Here is a 17,135-nt window from a genome sequence, read left to right as displayed (position 1 = left end):
ATGCAGTTAGCAGAGTGTTTTTTGACCCACTTAAGTACACTGTAATACTTTTTGAAGTTATAAATTAAACAAAAATGATTGGAGTTCATTTTACAAGAAAATCGTAGTCGTTCTACTTAAAAGAATCATACATATTTAATTCACCATTGCTGTTTCTTTGTAATTAACTGTGAAAGCAATTTCTGAGTAAACATTTTTTTTCCTAAACCAAATATAACTTCATATGTAATTTCACAATTCTATTGAAATATGGTTCAAGTGTACTGTTGAATGTACTTACAAGTAGGGCTGCACGATTAATCGCACAATGTTGTGAGGCGCGTTTAGTCAATGAAGCCGGTACTTTGATTAGTAGTAAATCTCCATCACGTGCGTTCAGCTGGAGCGGCAATTAATACACAGAGACGTAAATCACTGACAAGCTACGCCAAATCGCGCTCAAAATCGCATTCGATTTTGAGTGCGATTTGGCGTAGCTTGTCAGTGATTTACGCCTCTGTGTATTAATTGCCGAACGCTGAACGCACTTACTACTAATCAAAGTACCGGCTTCATTGACTAAACGCGCCTCACAACATCGTGCGATTAATCGTGCAGCCCTACTTACAAACATTTATGGTAAACTAAAATATACTGTAATGTTCATACTATTGTGAAAAAAAACATATAAAAAAAAACATTTGTAATGATAAAAATGATAATGTAATGAAAATATTATTTTAAATGTAATATTAAATAACACCCCTAGTGAAAAAGAAATATATGGGTATTCGAAATACACTATTTCATGCTAAATATTCTATGAATATAAGAAGAGTTCATTCGCAAAAACAGATACCTCATTTTTTTTTTTTACCAATTTTATGAAAATCATGTTTTTTCAATGTGCATTCCAATTAGTCTCAATCGAACTGCAGCTGGTTTATTTTGATATAAAATGAAAAAGAAAAAACTAAAAAAGTACAGCTTACTAACAATGAAACACAATAAAAACATTATGAAATGAACTCTTCATATTTACATATTACATTATGTACTACTAAACTGGTATACTGAACTGGTATACTTAAGAATTTATAGTTAATGTACTCATCCCCTCGCCATCCAAGATGTTCATGTCTTTCTTTCTTCAGTCGTAAGGAAATTAATAAATAATGGACTTCTATGGTACGGAGACACATTGCTGCCACACACATATTTTTTTCCACTCAGCTATGTCGTTATGCTGCCTTCATGTGCTATCGTAATTATGGTAAATACCAAAATCCGACATCGAAATTGCACATGAACACCCACTCACGTTGTAATTTCCACTGGAAAGCTCGAAATTTTTTATGATACCCGAGCTGCCGAGATGGGATAAACTTTGACCTTTCAACATGGCGGACAGCTACGAAACTATACTGAATGGTAGCATTGCATGATGTTAAAAGTTCTCTGCTGTTTAGTTGGTTAGTTTGTAGCCCCCATAATGCTGGGGCATAAAGGATTTAAATAACGTCGCTATTTAAACGTAGTGTTGTCTTTAAAAATACCGTTAAGAGAAGATGCTAGCTTGTCGTGGCTCGCCTCCAGTAGGGTGCTGTGCGGTACAGTGTTCTGAAGGAGGCAATTTTCTCATGTTATTTTATTTGGTCTGTTTTACCAAATTAGCATGTGAGGACAAATTCTGAGTCCGCCATGTTTCTCTTCACTACGACAACAAACACCAGAACACGGCACACTGGTAATTTCCACTTCACAAGTGGAAAGCATCATCTTTCCCATATCACATGAAGGCAGCATGAAGATCTCGTTATTACGAGAAAAGATGTCGTTATTATGAGAAAAGATGTCGTTTTAACGAGAAAAGATGTCGTTATTACGAGAAAAGATGTCGTTATTATGAGAAAAGATGTCGTTTTAACGAGAAAAGATGTCGTTATTACGAGAAAATATGTCGTTTTAACAAGATAATTGTGTCTTTTTTACGAGAAAAGATGTCGTTTTTACGAGAAAAGATGCCGTTTTAACGAGAAAAGATCTCGTTATTACGAGAAAATATGTCGTTTTAACAAGATAATTGTCGTTTTTACGAGAAAAGATGTCGTTTTAACGAGAAAAGATCTCGTTATTACGAGAAAATATGTAGTTTTAACAAGATAACTATGTAGTTTTTACGAGAAAAGATGTAGTTTTAACGAGAAAAGATGTCGTTTTAACGAGAAAAGAACTCGTTATTACGAGAAAATATGTCGTTTTAACTAGGGATGCACCGAATCCAGATTTTTGGGGTTCGGCCGAATACCGAATCCACTGTTTAAGATTCGGCCGAATCCGAAACCGAATACCGAATCCTACTCGCATCCTTAATCACACGTTTTTAGCTGTGACTGTCCAGCTGCCGTACCTGAAGTTGCTGCATTTTGGCTGCTGTCTGTAGATTCCTTCATGCACAACTCGTATTCTTTTGGATGTTTTAGACGCAAATGTTTTAACATCGGCGATGTTGTGTACTGCTTAGGGTCCTTGCCACCACGAGACAAATTGGCATTGCAAATTGAACATAAAGCTCGACTTGAATCGCCTTCTTTTGGTTGAAAGTACTGCCAAACAAAACTTTTTTTGCTTACGAGTTCCATTTTCAGATTCTTACAGCCTACTACATTCGAACGGGTCCTATGTAAACACCTTCGCGTAATCAACGGCCGTGTGACGTCGTAGTGCAAGTCTAGGGTTCGGTTTCGGTGGAAAATAAATCTAAGGTTCGGCCGAAACCGAACCCCGTCAAAAAGCCCAGGATTCGGCCGAATCCGAATCCGAATCCTGGATTCGGTGCATCCCTAGTTTTAACAAGATAATTATGTCGTTTTTACGAGAAAAGATGTCGTTTTAACGAGAAAAGATTTTGTTATTACGAGAAAAGATGTCGTTATAACGACATAGCTGAGTGGGAAAAACAATATGTGTGTGGCAGCAATGCGTCACCGTACTATGGTGCCCTCGAGTTTGAACTTCCAAAATGCAGCTTCAAAGGGCTCTAAACGATCACAGCCGAGGATAAAGGGTCTTATCTAGCAAAACGATGTGTTATTTTCTAAAAAAAAATTACAATTTCTATACTTTTTAACCTCAAGTGTTTGTCTGGCTCGGCAAGATGAGCGTTTGAGATAAAAAAGTATATAACTTTTAAATGTTTTTAGAAAACAACCGATCGTTTCACTAGATAAGACCCTTCTTCCTCGGCTGGGATCATTTAGAGCCATTTGAAGCTGCATTTAAACTGCATTTTGGAAGTCCTACTCGGGGGCACCATTGAAGTCCATTACATGGAGAGAAATCCTAAAATGTTTTCCTCAAAAAACACCATTTCTTTACGACTGAAGAAAGAAAGACATGAACATCTTGGATGACAAGGGGGTGAGTTCATTATCTGTAAATTCTTGTTCTGAAAGTGAACTACTCCTTTAAGCATGGATATATTTGTAGCAATAGGCAAAAATACATTGTATGGGTCAAAACTATTGATTTTTCTTTTATGCCAAAAATCAATAGGATATTAAGTAAAGATCATGTTCCATGAACATATTTTGTAGATTTCCTACCGTAAATATATCAAAACTTAATTTTTGATTAGTAATATGCATGGCAAAGAACTTAATTTGAACAACTTTAAAGGCAATTCTCTCAGTACTTTAATTTTCTTTTTGCACCCTCAGATTCAAGATATTCAAATAGTTGTATCTCGGCCAAATATTGTCCTATCTTAACAAACCACACTTCAATGGGAAGTTTTTTGGCCCAGGGTCACATATTATAATCAGTGTTATAAGTGTTGTAAAAATCTCAGTGTTGTAAAAAGTCTCACAAACATAGCGCTGCCAATCAAATTAAAGAACTGTAATATACTGTTCTATAACAACGCCAAATCAGTCACCAATTAGCATACATTGCACAACATACCAAAAATATATAGTGTTCTGTGTGATTCAAGTCAGTAAAGTATGATGCAAGTAAAGGTTTTTGTATCTGCACGGCATCAGTTGCTTAGAAACCGGATCTTTCATGCATTCTTCCCCCTTTAGGAAAACATCTAAGTCTTTCACTTTGAAAGCATCAGGCGAGGTTTAGAGCAGGCCGGTTCCACGGTTGTCATGGTTGTGAAGGATGCAGGCAGGAGAATGATGCTGGCATCTCCATGGCAGCAGAGAGAGAGAGTGTGTGAGGGAAAGGGAAAGGGGGGTCCAGTCGTTGTGTAACACTGACCTAGTTAATATGCAGCTGATCTGCCCCAGGGTCTCTGAAACATTAATGAGCTTTCTGCTACTGCTGCCTGCTCAACGCAGTCTGTCTCTGTGAAAACACACTCGTACACACACATACACAACCAATCCAAATGATTAAGGAAGTCCCTGGTGATGCTATTATGATATATTAAGTGTCAAGCCAGCAGTGCTGGAGTGCTAAAAACCGGCTGTGCTGCCTGATGTGGGTCGATTTTTGCTCTTGTTTGATCAAACGCCATTTCAGTGTGTGGATTATAAGGGTTAAGAATGAAACAAGCACAGTCACTCATGAGTAATTAAATCATTTTAATTAATTCAGTTTTATTAATGTCTCAATTTCCAATTATTACGTTTTCTTTTTTTATTAATTCACAATTTGATCATAATTAAACGTTACTTTAAATGTCATGTTTTAGAAGTCAAATAAGTTACATATTTGACTTTAAAATTATATTTATAAATAAAAAATGTACGCTACTATTAACCATTTGGTCAGGACATTTTTTTTATGTTTTTGAAAGAAGTCTCCGACAGCTTACCAAGGCTGTATTTATATGATTAAAAATTCAGAAAGAAAATGGTAATATTGTGAAATATTATTACGATTTAAAATAACTCTTTTCTGTTTTAATAAATTAATAAATGTAATTTATTCTTGTGATGCAATGCTGGATTTTTAGCATCATTTTAGCATCCAGTCTTCAGTGTCATGTTCCTCCAGAAACATTCTAAAAAAATTTTTTGGAACCGTGATACTTTTTTTCTCATAATTCTTTACTGAATAGAAATTTGAAAATAGAAATTTGAGGCTGTGGGAATACCCATAGTTCTCTTGCACTTGAATACTTTTTATCATGTACTGTACATTTGGGCAATTTATTTCATATGCAGTAGTATTTTAATTTCTTTTGATTTTAATTGTAGCTAATAATTTCATTTCATTTCATTTCATTTCATTTAGTGCTATTATGTATATAAACACACACATGCATGTGTATATTTAAGAAAAAATATGTTGTTTATATATTAAATTAATATATATATTAATATATAATTTATATATTAATGTATATAAATTAAATTTATATATAATATAAATTATATGAATATAATTATATGTAATTAATTATATATACTATATACTGTAAAAAAACATATACTGTATGTGTGTGTCTTTATATATACATTTATTTATATATATATATATATATATATATATATATATACACACACACACACACACACACACACACACAATATTTGTGATTAATTGCATCCAAAATAAAAGTTTTTGTGTACATATTTTGTTAAATCTGTTAAATATTAAATATTAATATATAAATAAATATATATTATATTATATTATAAATAAAATATATAAATTCGATACGATGTGATTAAATCTGATTAAATTAAAATTAAAATTTAATTAAAATATTTCATTTAATTCTGTTTGCATATGTGTTATACTAGAACAATAACAAAAAATGTTAATTGTGAATTGTGCTGGGAGTCTTGTGCGACAGAGTATCTTATTACCAATGAGCAGTCAATACCATCATGCCTTGCTCACAAAGCTAAGATGGTGCTAATAGCTAGACAGGTTTATTTCTGGTATTTCGGGTATTTTCATTGATATTATGGCAACAAATAACCTACATGCTTTGCCAGTCCGGATTTTAGTAGCCTGCTTAAAAAAAATCATTTAAAATTGTGTTTTAAGCCGCATTTGCCAGCTTTTCTTAATACACAGTGGTGTGTTTTTATCCATTCGCTTGGCTTGTTTAATAAGGCTAAATTTATTGCTGTGGAATGGGGGTGGATGCATTTAGATAAAGATCTTGATGCTAACAGCTACAAAACGCCGGCCTGTTTTGTGTTTACACAAATGCTAAATGTGCCGCCCTAATGAATGGTTCTGCTCAACAGCTGGCTTTAGAGAGCTGTTTGTGGCTCACAGACACACAGACGACGGCTCTGTCTGCTAATGAATGTCAATGCAAGTGAAGGCCATGAGACAGGGTGTGATTGATCACTATCTGACCTTGATAATTACTCTGTTTGTGGGAGATACAGCGTGTGTGTGTGTGACACGGGCTTTTTTATATGCTCTCACTGACTCCGTAGTGTTTTTAAGCAGGCCAGATGTTTGTATTTTGAGAAAAGGACCCTTTTCTCTTGTATTAAAGTGATAACATTCGTCCTTTTTCTCTTTCTTGATCTCCTTTGCTCTTTCTCTGGAGAATGTGATTGATAGGTCATATATGTCACACCTCACTCTCATTCCCCAGAATGCTTTGGGAGCCGAGCCATCACCATGGCAACCTGTCTATTGGCACGTGCACATCCACATATCCTCGTACCCACCCACACGCTCTGCCGCAGCAAGTGCAAATGTATCTACTAACACCCCATAATCTTAAAAGAATGTGTGTTAGGTAACAATGCTGAGGTTTTTTTTTTCGATTAACGTATATACAGTGGTGGCAGCACACATTAGGATGTGTTAGGAGGTGTTACACCATTTCCAGTGAATAGGAACAGTAGCAACAAACTTGATATAGGTTTTAGTCAGAGTAGATGACATTCACCTAAAGGGAAAACAATGGAAAGGCTTATATAAATAGAAATATTCAGGTCATATTTCACACCAAAATTAAGACAAAATATAAGATATTATATAGAGCTGTCACAATCCCTTGATTCAGTTTGAGTACTCAGTTATAAAAAATCGACGATTGCATTTTGCCCGTGCCGAGTAACCAGCAAAATTCTGGAAATACTGGACGAGAATTCATTAAATGCATTATTAGACTGTTTTTTAAGGCTGCATGATGTATTAAACCCCTTTATATTGCCACAAATGCCATGATTCCATTCAAATGAATATACAGTTGAGGTCAAAAGTTTTCACCCCCCTTTCAGAATCATTAAAAACTTTAATTATTTTACCAAAATAAGAGGGATCATACAAAATGCATGTTATTGTTTATTTGTTTACATATAGTCCACAAGAGAAAACAATAGTTGAATTTATAAAAGTGATTATGTTCAAAAGGTCCCACAAATTCTTTGGTTTTCCAGCATTTTTGTGTATTTGAACCCTTTCCAACAAGGACTGTATGATTTTAAGATCCATCTTTTCATGCGGAGGACAACTGAGGGACTCATATGCAACTATTACAGAAGGTTCAAACGCTCACTGATGCTTCAGAAGGAAAAAAAACGCTTTAAGAGCTAGGGTGTGAAAACTTTTGAACAGAATAGAGATGTGTAATTTTTTCTTATTTTGTTATTTTGCCTAAATATATATATATATATATATATATATATATATATATATATATATATATATATATATTTTTTTTTTTTTTTTTTTTTTTCATTTAGTACTGCCTTTCAGAGGCTACAGAAGATGCCATTATAAAGGTCATTGCTATTATAAAGGCTATATTATATATTATAATAATATATCTAATAATATATTATACATTATATTATAAAGGCTATTGTTTGCTTTGGTCTAATAATATAATTAAGTAATATAATTATTCGATTACTCGATTAATCGTCAGAATAATCAGCCAATTACTTGATTACATTTCACATGATGCACATTTCCCCCGTTAAATTCTCATTATTGTATTACAAAAAATATAGTATGTAAGAATATATGAAAATCACCCCCATCTGGACAAATTTTAAATAAAGTCAGCATTAAAATGAGTACAGCTAATAATAAATACATATCAGAGGCTTAATTGTCATAAAATATTTATAATTGTATGTGTCATATTTATATCTAGTGTGAGTATAAATTTAAAACATACATTTTTTACATTGTGACATTATTTTGACATAATTAAAATATACAGTACAACATATTGAACAGACATTTGTTTCTCACTAGCTCATTTTCACTCATGTCATATTAAATATGCCTTCTCTGACTAAGATCTAGTCAAAAGAGGGTGTAGCACTCTTTGTTTCTTTCCCCTCTGTCTGTTTTTGTTCACTCCCCTGCTTCCCCTAGACCAATAATGTATAATTTAAGATGTGTGTCTGCGTTTATTCATTCAGATTACAGATTGCGTGAGTGTATGAAGGTGCAGGGCAGGTGTGATTCTTTGATGCATCACAGGAAGCATCTGTGTGAAACAGAAGTGTCACAATTTCCATATGTTATATCGATAATTCGCCTGTACGTGTGGGTGGATGGTGATGGCACCGACGATGTTGATCCTGTCCCTATTTTAAAGACCATCCAGTGGCATTATTTTGACAATTTACACACATCTTTACTGTAAATCTCATTACTGTATTATAAAAAAGTATATTTCATTTATATTTACAAGGCATCAAACTAAAAAAATATCAACCACCATGATTTGTTTATTTCACCCTCTTTCTCTCCCTCTTTCAAAATCTTCTTACTTCCTTTCAAATTTCTTTCTTTTGTGCTTCACCCGTCGGCTCTTTTATCGCTGCTGTTGTTGTTTTTCAGGGGTCCCCAGCGTTGAGCTTCTGTCAGCATGGCTGAGCGCTTTAAGCTTGTCCCACGGGTGTCGTCATCCGCTCCTCTCTCATCTATCACCCGTTCCCTTCACACACAAGAACCAATCACACAACCTCTGGAAACCCCACCTCACCTCAACCTTCACCCCAGACCTGATGCAACAGCCCTGGGGTGTGAGAGTGTGTAGGTGATTGGGGGATATGGAGGCGTGTTTATATGTTTGGGGAGTCGACTAATGACTGTTTTACAAGAGCGAGGGCTAAAGCATCCATTAAATGACATCATAATCAGCAAAATCACTAAATGAAAGAGTGATAAGCATAAGGGATCATTAGTGGACTTGCTAAGGCAAGCATCCCTGCTGCTATTGCTTAAAGGTCCACTGAAGTGCCTTGAAACACGCAGCGTTATTCTATGTGGTGACGTACTTTTAACTGAAACAAAATCATATCGCCCAGCCCCGCCCACTTATTTTGAATAGCCAATAGCGTTCCATTAATATCTGCTGGGCCAGAGCCGTGAGCTCGGTAAAGCCGCATTTGTAGCTTATGACAGCCACAGTCTAATAAATTACCCCACAGATTCAATATGAAACTCTTGCTAAAACAAAATAGTGATCATAATCATGCTGAGGCTGTGTAGTTTAATACATGCCGATCGCACATATGAGCGCATATGATCTGCTCTGTGTATTGCGTCTTTGTGTAGGGGGCGGGACAATACGGACTCTAGAGAGCATTTGATTGGACAGAACGTTTGATGAGAAACTGAAGTGCACGGTGATATCATCAAAATCGTTGATTCATATTGGCGGAAGTGACGAGGCTGTAAGTTTTGAATGCCCATATCTTGTAAACACGAATTTTGTCGTTGTTTTGAAGCACACTAGACTATAGATAATCTTAAGGGTAATATATTCATACTAAAAGCCAAAAAACTTTAATTTTGATTTCAGGGGGACTTTAAAGGGAACCCTGGTTATTGAGATTTGTATGGCTTAATATAACGTAAATGATGTCTCTTAATGAAATATGTAGTAGAAAACCCATGAAAGATTATTTAAAAGTTATTTTAAAAATACACATTGTTTTATTAATATTTTGCCTAGTAACTCGTTATCAAACTTCAGCTGTTTCCAATCAGGAGGACTGTTTTTGTGATTGTTTATTCCTTCTGAGGATAGTTTCCTAGTTTTCTAGTTTCCCTGTTTCCTTGCCTTCATTTAAAATGGCAGGTTCTATGACCCGCATAATAATAGCGGGCTCTGTGATTTTCCTCTATGTGCGAGCTACTGAAATGAGCCGCTTTGTGAAACAAAGGGACAAATCCTAGGGTTGTAAATAGACCTGTAAAACCGTTTCTGGAGAATTTTGCCCATTCTTATGCCATATACGTCTATGTAAATAGAGAACAATTTAAAATATTGGATCAATGCATTCTATGGCACCTTTAAACCAAATGCTGTACCATCGATTTTCACCACAAGCAGTCTAAACACCCCCAGATATTGAGTAAAATCTGGCACTGGGAAACTTCTTTAGTGTCATGACAAGCGTCGCAGGTTTACATTCTGCCTAGCGTTTCTTTTCTCTGCCGCTTGTAACCTCTTTCAGTAGCCTCAAATGTATCAGGGCTAAAGTGGAGAGAACAAAAACCCGGGTCTTAAGGAAGTTTTATTTGTCCACAGGCATCTTCCATTCTTTTTTCATCTTGTTATCGCTAGGAAAGCAGTGAAGACTTACATCACTTTTCTTGTGGCCCTTCGACAGAAAATTACAACCATAAGCCGCACAATGTGGCATCATATCAGCGTTTTATTTTCTGAGCTGTATTCCGAGTTGTGTCGCCATTTCACAACATTCGATATTTCACAACATCTATGTGGATTTTTTAAATAACATAAATCTTTCATGGATTTTCTACTAAATATTTTAGTAAGAAACACCATTTGCGTTATATTAAGTCATATAAGTCTTAATACCCAGGGTTCCATTTAAACATGGTGTTCAGGACTTTATCTGAATCCAAGTATCTCTGTGGTTGCAGGAGCCATCAGAAGTACAATTTGAAATCTGCCATCTTTGCTAATGGATGCTTAGTTCTGGCCAATCACATGAGCCACAATTGACCCTTCGCCAGGGGGTTTGATTGCCAGGTGATCTGACCAAATGTCAGGAGAATCTGCCATTTTGTCTGACAAACAAACCAGGCCGGAGTGTAGATAAACATTGGTGGACTTAAACTTGAAATATTGTGTGTATTGACATCTTTCCGCTGTTGAAACAAGATACCGTCTGATGTTAATTAATGTTTATTTTGTGGTATAATAAATAGTAAAGAGGAATAGATGATCGGTTCCATGACGCTTAAACTGAGTCGCTAGTGCGGTCAGTCACAACACATTAAAGAGCCACAAAACGGTATTTATTGTTTGAATTTCTTAAAAATGATACGATTTTAAAGCTTACTTTGTCTCATACCTAAAGTAACCTGCTCTGCCTTGTCTGTTGGCGCAAAGCCAGTTTCCTCTTTGCTCCGCAATGTATTTTTCACTGTGTGAGAAGTGAACGTGATGTGTGGAGTGAGAGCGCCATGGCTTGTCAATGGACATGTGACACTTCAGAAAATTTAAAATTACTGTATAATTAGTGGTTGTGTGATTTTGGTTATGCATAAAAAATCTTTTGGGTGTCTGATTTCCTCTTTTGATTGATTTTGTGAAAGCCTACATATGTAACACTTCCAACAGCTTCTGTAGATTCAGTAGTCAAACCGGTGTCATTTTGAGTTGACAACTTTACAGGCACATTGAGATTAAACACAATTAGTGTGTCTGTGTGTGTGTGAAAGAGAGAGAGAAATGCAGAGGGATTCCTGGAATCAGGTCTGAAGCAGCAGATGGTTTTCAAATGTGGTCTGGGCCACAGGTCCCTAATGTGTACCCACATGTAGAGATGGTGGAATTAAAATGAAAGGTCTAGACTGCTTTAAAGTGTGCATGACTGCATTTTAAACCAGGATTGTTAGCTGTCTAGAGCAAAGCGACGTGTGTGCTGAAATATGTGTGATAAGATACCACAGGAACTAGATGCGCAAAGAGGACGCTGCGCACACGCGTGCAGGCAACATTTCTAGGCTGCCAGTGTGATGATTGAAGTCAAGCATTAATATAGTGTTATTTCATGTGTTTTTGTGTTTTCTCTTTTGCAGTTCAGGGCTGTGTAAGTGTAAGACGGGTGTATACGGGCCCAAGTGTGATGACTGCCACCCTGGATTCTTCCACTTCAGCAGCACAGGATGCCAACCGTGCCAATGCAACAACCACTCTACCTACTGCCACCCTCAGTCAGGTCAGTCCAGCACACGTATGCGATATACGTATATGTTTTTGACATAAAGTACAGACCAAAAGTTTGGACACACCTTCTCATTCAAATGGATGAGAAGGTGTGTCCAAACTTTTGGTCTGTACTGTATATTTTTCTGCTTATTAAAGTTTTGACTCTACATTTGTGCAGTTTTCAGTGGGTTAGTGATATTTTTGTAAATATATATAAATTAATAAATAAATAAATATTTTTTAAATGGGTTTTTAAACAAAAACTGCTTTTTTATGTAAAATTCACTTTATAAAAGACCCACATTTCTAACTTTAATTCATGGGGATAACATGGATAATTTCAAATGGTTTAGTGTAAGATTTTTGCCCATCTTTTGGAAAATCCAGTTTTAAAAGTAAAAAAAATAACTTTTACCAGTAGGTGGCTGCAGAGCTCCACTATTTGCTATTTGACCACCTGAAAGATATTTTTTCACAAGTTTTTTCAGTTGAATTGGTGAATTCATATCTACAGTACAGACCAAAAGTTTGGACACACCTGAATGAGAAGGTGTGTCCAAACTTTTGGTCTGTACTGTATACGAATAAAATAATCTTTTCCGAAGACAAAATCATCTGTTCTGTTGTAAGCGACAAGAGCGAATCAAATAATGGGATAAAAATGGGCTGATAAGGTCAGAGCAGTGTGATGGCCAGCTTGTCCCTAGACACAATTCGAATAACTTTTATTTGAGAAAATATTGCTGCTTCATTTCGGAAGATTAACTCTTCCCTTCTGTATTCTTTATAACCTGAGAATGTGGCTACACATATCTGGGGTTACGCCACCCAATCGTTGCAGTGAAGCAGCTATCTCTATCTCTATCTGTATAGTTTATGCATATACAATTTATAGTTTATGTGACGATTGCTTTAAAATCACTTAAATTAAAAGTTGTTATATATTTCAGAACCTATTAATTGTTAAAAAATAATGGCTTTCAATTATACTGTAATGTTGAATGGCTATAATAAGTCAAATTAAGGGAAAATGCATTTAATAGAGACACCAGTAGCGGGACAGTTTAATGGCCGGTAAAAAAAAATTTGGCCAGTAAATTTTATCACATCACCTGGACATTGGCAGGTGTGGCCAAAAGTTAGTTTTAGGCCCTGTATGAACACGTTGTTGCATTTTTAATAACTTCTGAAACTGTTATTCCAAATGTTAAGAAATTCTAAAGACCGGTTACACATGGTATTCCGTGCATAAACTCTTACAAAGGGAAAACAAACACTTACTTGTGATCCATGTACACATTTCACACTTCTCGTTCATGAGTTTGAAGCATCTGTCATAATGAAGAAACACTATAGGTGTGAGAAAATGTCATATGGTATGCTTAACACAAAGAAGAGTTTAAACCTGTGAGACGAAAATAGCAAGAAAAAAACCCTCAAAGCTAACCAGTTTCCTCATATAATTAAAATCAGTGTTAGGAAATAACTAGTTACATGTAATGGAGTTACATAATTTAATTACAAAAAAAGTAACTTTAATCTGTTGTGGTTACTGTAAAAATGTTTTAAATTACAGTTATGAAAATGTTAACAATTACACATAGGATGCGGAATCCTTGGGTTCCTGTGAAAAACATGACTCACGATGACAGCTAAAAAATGAGAGATTGAAAAATGATAAAAATGGTTAACTTACAATAAAAAAAGGATAAAACGGCATGTTTTCACGTCACACATGCAAGTTTTTATTTTGGGAATCAGAAGGTATCTAATAACCTACCTGATCTCATAACGAAAACGTACCTGCGTTCGTAAGGACTTGTAATCGTTTTCATATGCAGTTGTGATTACAACTCCTTATGCTTTGGTTTCCGTAACAAGCTGGACGTCCGGCAAGGAATTGGATTTAGGATGCAGAATCCGGATACAAATCCTGACTCACAATGAAAGAGCTGAAAGATGAGAGATTGAAAAACAAGCTAAAACGGCATGATTACATTTGCATTTTTACCTCACATTCGCTTTTGTTCATACTTTTGAGTATCTGTAGATGTATTGCAGATGGTATTTTAAAACATCACAGAGCATTACAGCTATAGCGCCACTCAACGGACATTTCAAGTCAGAACTGCGATAACACGTACAAATAGCCTGACAAGCCAGACCCACATAAATGTAGGGTCTGGGCACTCTCCATAGACAGGGCTCAACCGAAGGGGTGGGATAAACGGTTGTCTTTCAAACTCCCTCTCCACGCAATAGGATAGCGCTACAACCAATCAGAGCAACGAAGAAGGTGACGTAGTCAGAGCGACGGAAAAGAGAGTTCCTTGCATGTGTGTTGTGGAAAAGTTTGATGAAGAGATGTGATAATAGATATCTTCAAATCACAACAGTGATAATGGAGCTCAACGACTTTTGCCGTTTTGAAAAAGGAACCTGAGAATTGTTGTGGCAGAGTCCCATGCGTTTTCCCACCAGCGGAGCTAGCTGGTAGATCAAACTTTTGCCGTATCCAGTTGGCAAAACACCAAATACATCCTTCTTTTGTAAGAATGACCTCAGTGCAGTTTCTTGTTCTTTTCTCAGAGAAAAGCTTAACTTCAAGTCTTTCAGAGTGGCGGCCAAAGCCGATTCGAAAGAAAGTTGTTCTCTCACGCGTAATTCACGAAACCAGAGAATGTCTGACGGAACTTATGGTCGCAGGTCAGTCGTCATCACGTTAAGCCTGCCCACCGACTCGTGATTGGCCCGGTCCATATTGGATTTTTCGAAATCTCAAGTGAACTGAGAGTAACTAGACTGTCCTTGGAAGCAAATGTAATTTGCTGCCACCAGGGGCGCGTCTAGATTCTAGGCTAACGTACAAAACCAACGTCACATAAAACGTACCATATGTACGTTCATCTGTTCCGGGGAAAAAAACCAAACACTCTTTTAGCGCAACCCAATGGACATTTCATATTGAATACGTATTTTGCGTCTTGCCAAAAAAGTTCCCAGAGGTACATGTCCGTCACGAGACCAGGTTGGGCTTTGTCTCAGCAAAAAACTAATTTGCTGCTTATTACTAGTTAGTAAGATAGGTGTTAAGTTTAGGTATGGGTATTTAGTCCTTGAATTCAGTTCTCTGAAAAAAAAAAAAAAAAAAAAAAAACATTGTTCAAATTAGTGATAAAACACACACTATACTGTCTTTAAAATATAGAATTAATTTTAATTATTTATTCTTATTTTTTATATTTTTGAAATGTAATGTAAAATTCATACAGGAATATTATGATACATTTATTTTACAACATGAATAAATAATGATTTTCTTTTTTCGGGTGAACTGTTCCTTTAAAATGATATCTCCCGATTTGAGATTGACTCACCTAGAGCGATTCATCACAACATCCTCCACACTTCCCTCTCTTTTTCTCTCTTCCTCTTGTATCCTAGGCAACCTGGGCTTAATTAACCTCAATTTGAATCAGGACCAAAAAACCCTATCAACAAAATGCTCATGCCGGTGTGTGTGTGTGTGTATGCTCATGTGTGTTAATTTAAGCAAACCTGCTGACATCTGAGAAGTGTAGGCGTGTTTGTCTTAAATCATTTCACTCGGGCCCCAGTCTACTGATGTCACAGACGTGTTTGTCAACTGCTTGTTGAAGTGCATGTGCGCGCGTGTGTCTAGGAACCCATCTGTCTCTGTCTTTCTCTGTCGGCGCTGTGTGTGTGCAGATGGTAGCTGGTAACCTTGCCCCGATGTGGAGAGCCACAGTCAGATTTACAGCCCTCCTCAGTCATAAAACCCAATCAGCATCTCCGGAGACTGCTTACAGTTCATAGACACACAGCCGGCCTGCAGCATAATACCACACACACACACACACACGAGAGCGCAGTAACTCACAGAGCCAGAACAATACTGGGTATATTACACAAAAGCTTTTGGTCTGTGGCCAGTTAGTTTGCATTGTCATTGTCCACACAAAACACCTACTGAAAAACTGTAACATACAGCTTCAAATGTGATAAAGCCCAAAAGCAAATGCGGTACTTTCATGTTATTGAAAGAAAACATAAAAAAGAACACTATAAACTCTGACATAAAGAGTAAACAAAATTAAACCATAGCAAAATCTCTTCAGAATAACAAAGATGTGCACAAGATTGCATATTCTCATCAAGCACAATATAAACCATATACAAAATATAAACAAATATGTACCATTAAGGCGCTTTTGTACTCTTATGGGGTAAATAAGGTACCTTTGTAACTTTTTTTCTGAGAGGACCCTCACCCATACTTGTGTAAAAGCTAAATATTGACAAAAATGCCTTTAAAGCTGTCCAAATAATGTTCTTAGCAATGCATATTACTTATCAAAAATAAAGTTTTGATATATTTATGGTAGAAAATTGACAAAATATCTCCATGGAACATAATCTTTACTCAATATCCTAATGACTTTTGGCATAAAAGAAATTGAATGAGAAGTTGTGACAATGTGTTTTATTTTATAATTTATTTTTTTATTAAATTGTTGGATATTTAACATAGCTAGATGTGTCAGGGGTGCGTGCAGGAGTAGACGAGACGATAGACAATATTTACAAAGTTCAATATATTTAATATAAATCTCCGAATGGAACAAGGCTGGAACATTCACACACGTCTATTACACAGAAGGACCGACAGGGAACTGAAATCAAAGACAGACTTTTAAAGACAGACTAATTAACAAACACAGGTGACACAGATGACTAATTACAAGGACAGGTGCAGGGAATCACAATAACGAAGGGCTAAACCAAATGACAGATCAACGGGGGGGGGGGAAGACAAATGGGATAAACCAATGATAAGACAGACAGAACTGTGACATTACGCCCCCCTCCGGAAAGGCGCGTCCTCGCGCCGTGGAAAAAACGAAAAAACGAGAGGGGTGGAAAACCAGGAAACCAGAGTCAATGAGGGAGGGGGCTCCGGCGGAGGACGCAACCCCCGGAGGAGGACCAGAAC

The 17,135-nt window shown here is 36.3% G+C and overlaps 1 protein-coding gene across 1 annotated transcript in view; it reads left to right on the top strand.

Annotated features, from left to right (window-relative positions):
• The window catches only part of LOC141286980 (multiple epidermal growth factor-like domains protein 9), a 59,995-nt gene that overhangs the window by 15,909 nt on the left and 26,951 nt on the right, over window positions 1-17,135 (top strand). The window contains 1 exon segment of the mRNA XM_073819111.1: window positions 11,992-12,131. Coding sequence (XP_073675212.1) covers window positions 11,992-12,131 — 140 coding nt within the window.

This window comes from Garra rufa, chromosome 15 (genome assembly GCF_049309525.1).
Source record: "Garra rufa chromosome 15, GarRuf1.0, whole genome shotgun sequence".
Classification (NCBI taxonomy): domain Eukaryota; kingdom Metazoa; phylum Chordata; class Actinopteri; order Cypriniformes; family Cyprinidae; genus Garra; species Garra rufa.
Note: the sequence above shows the minus strand (reverse complement) of the source record. Positions and strands in the feature narration are given on the sequence as shown.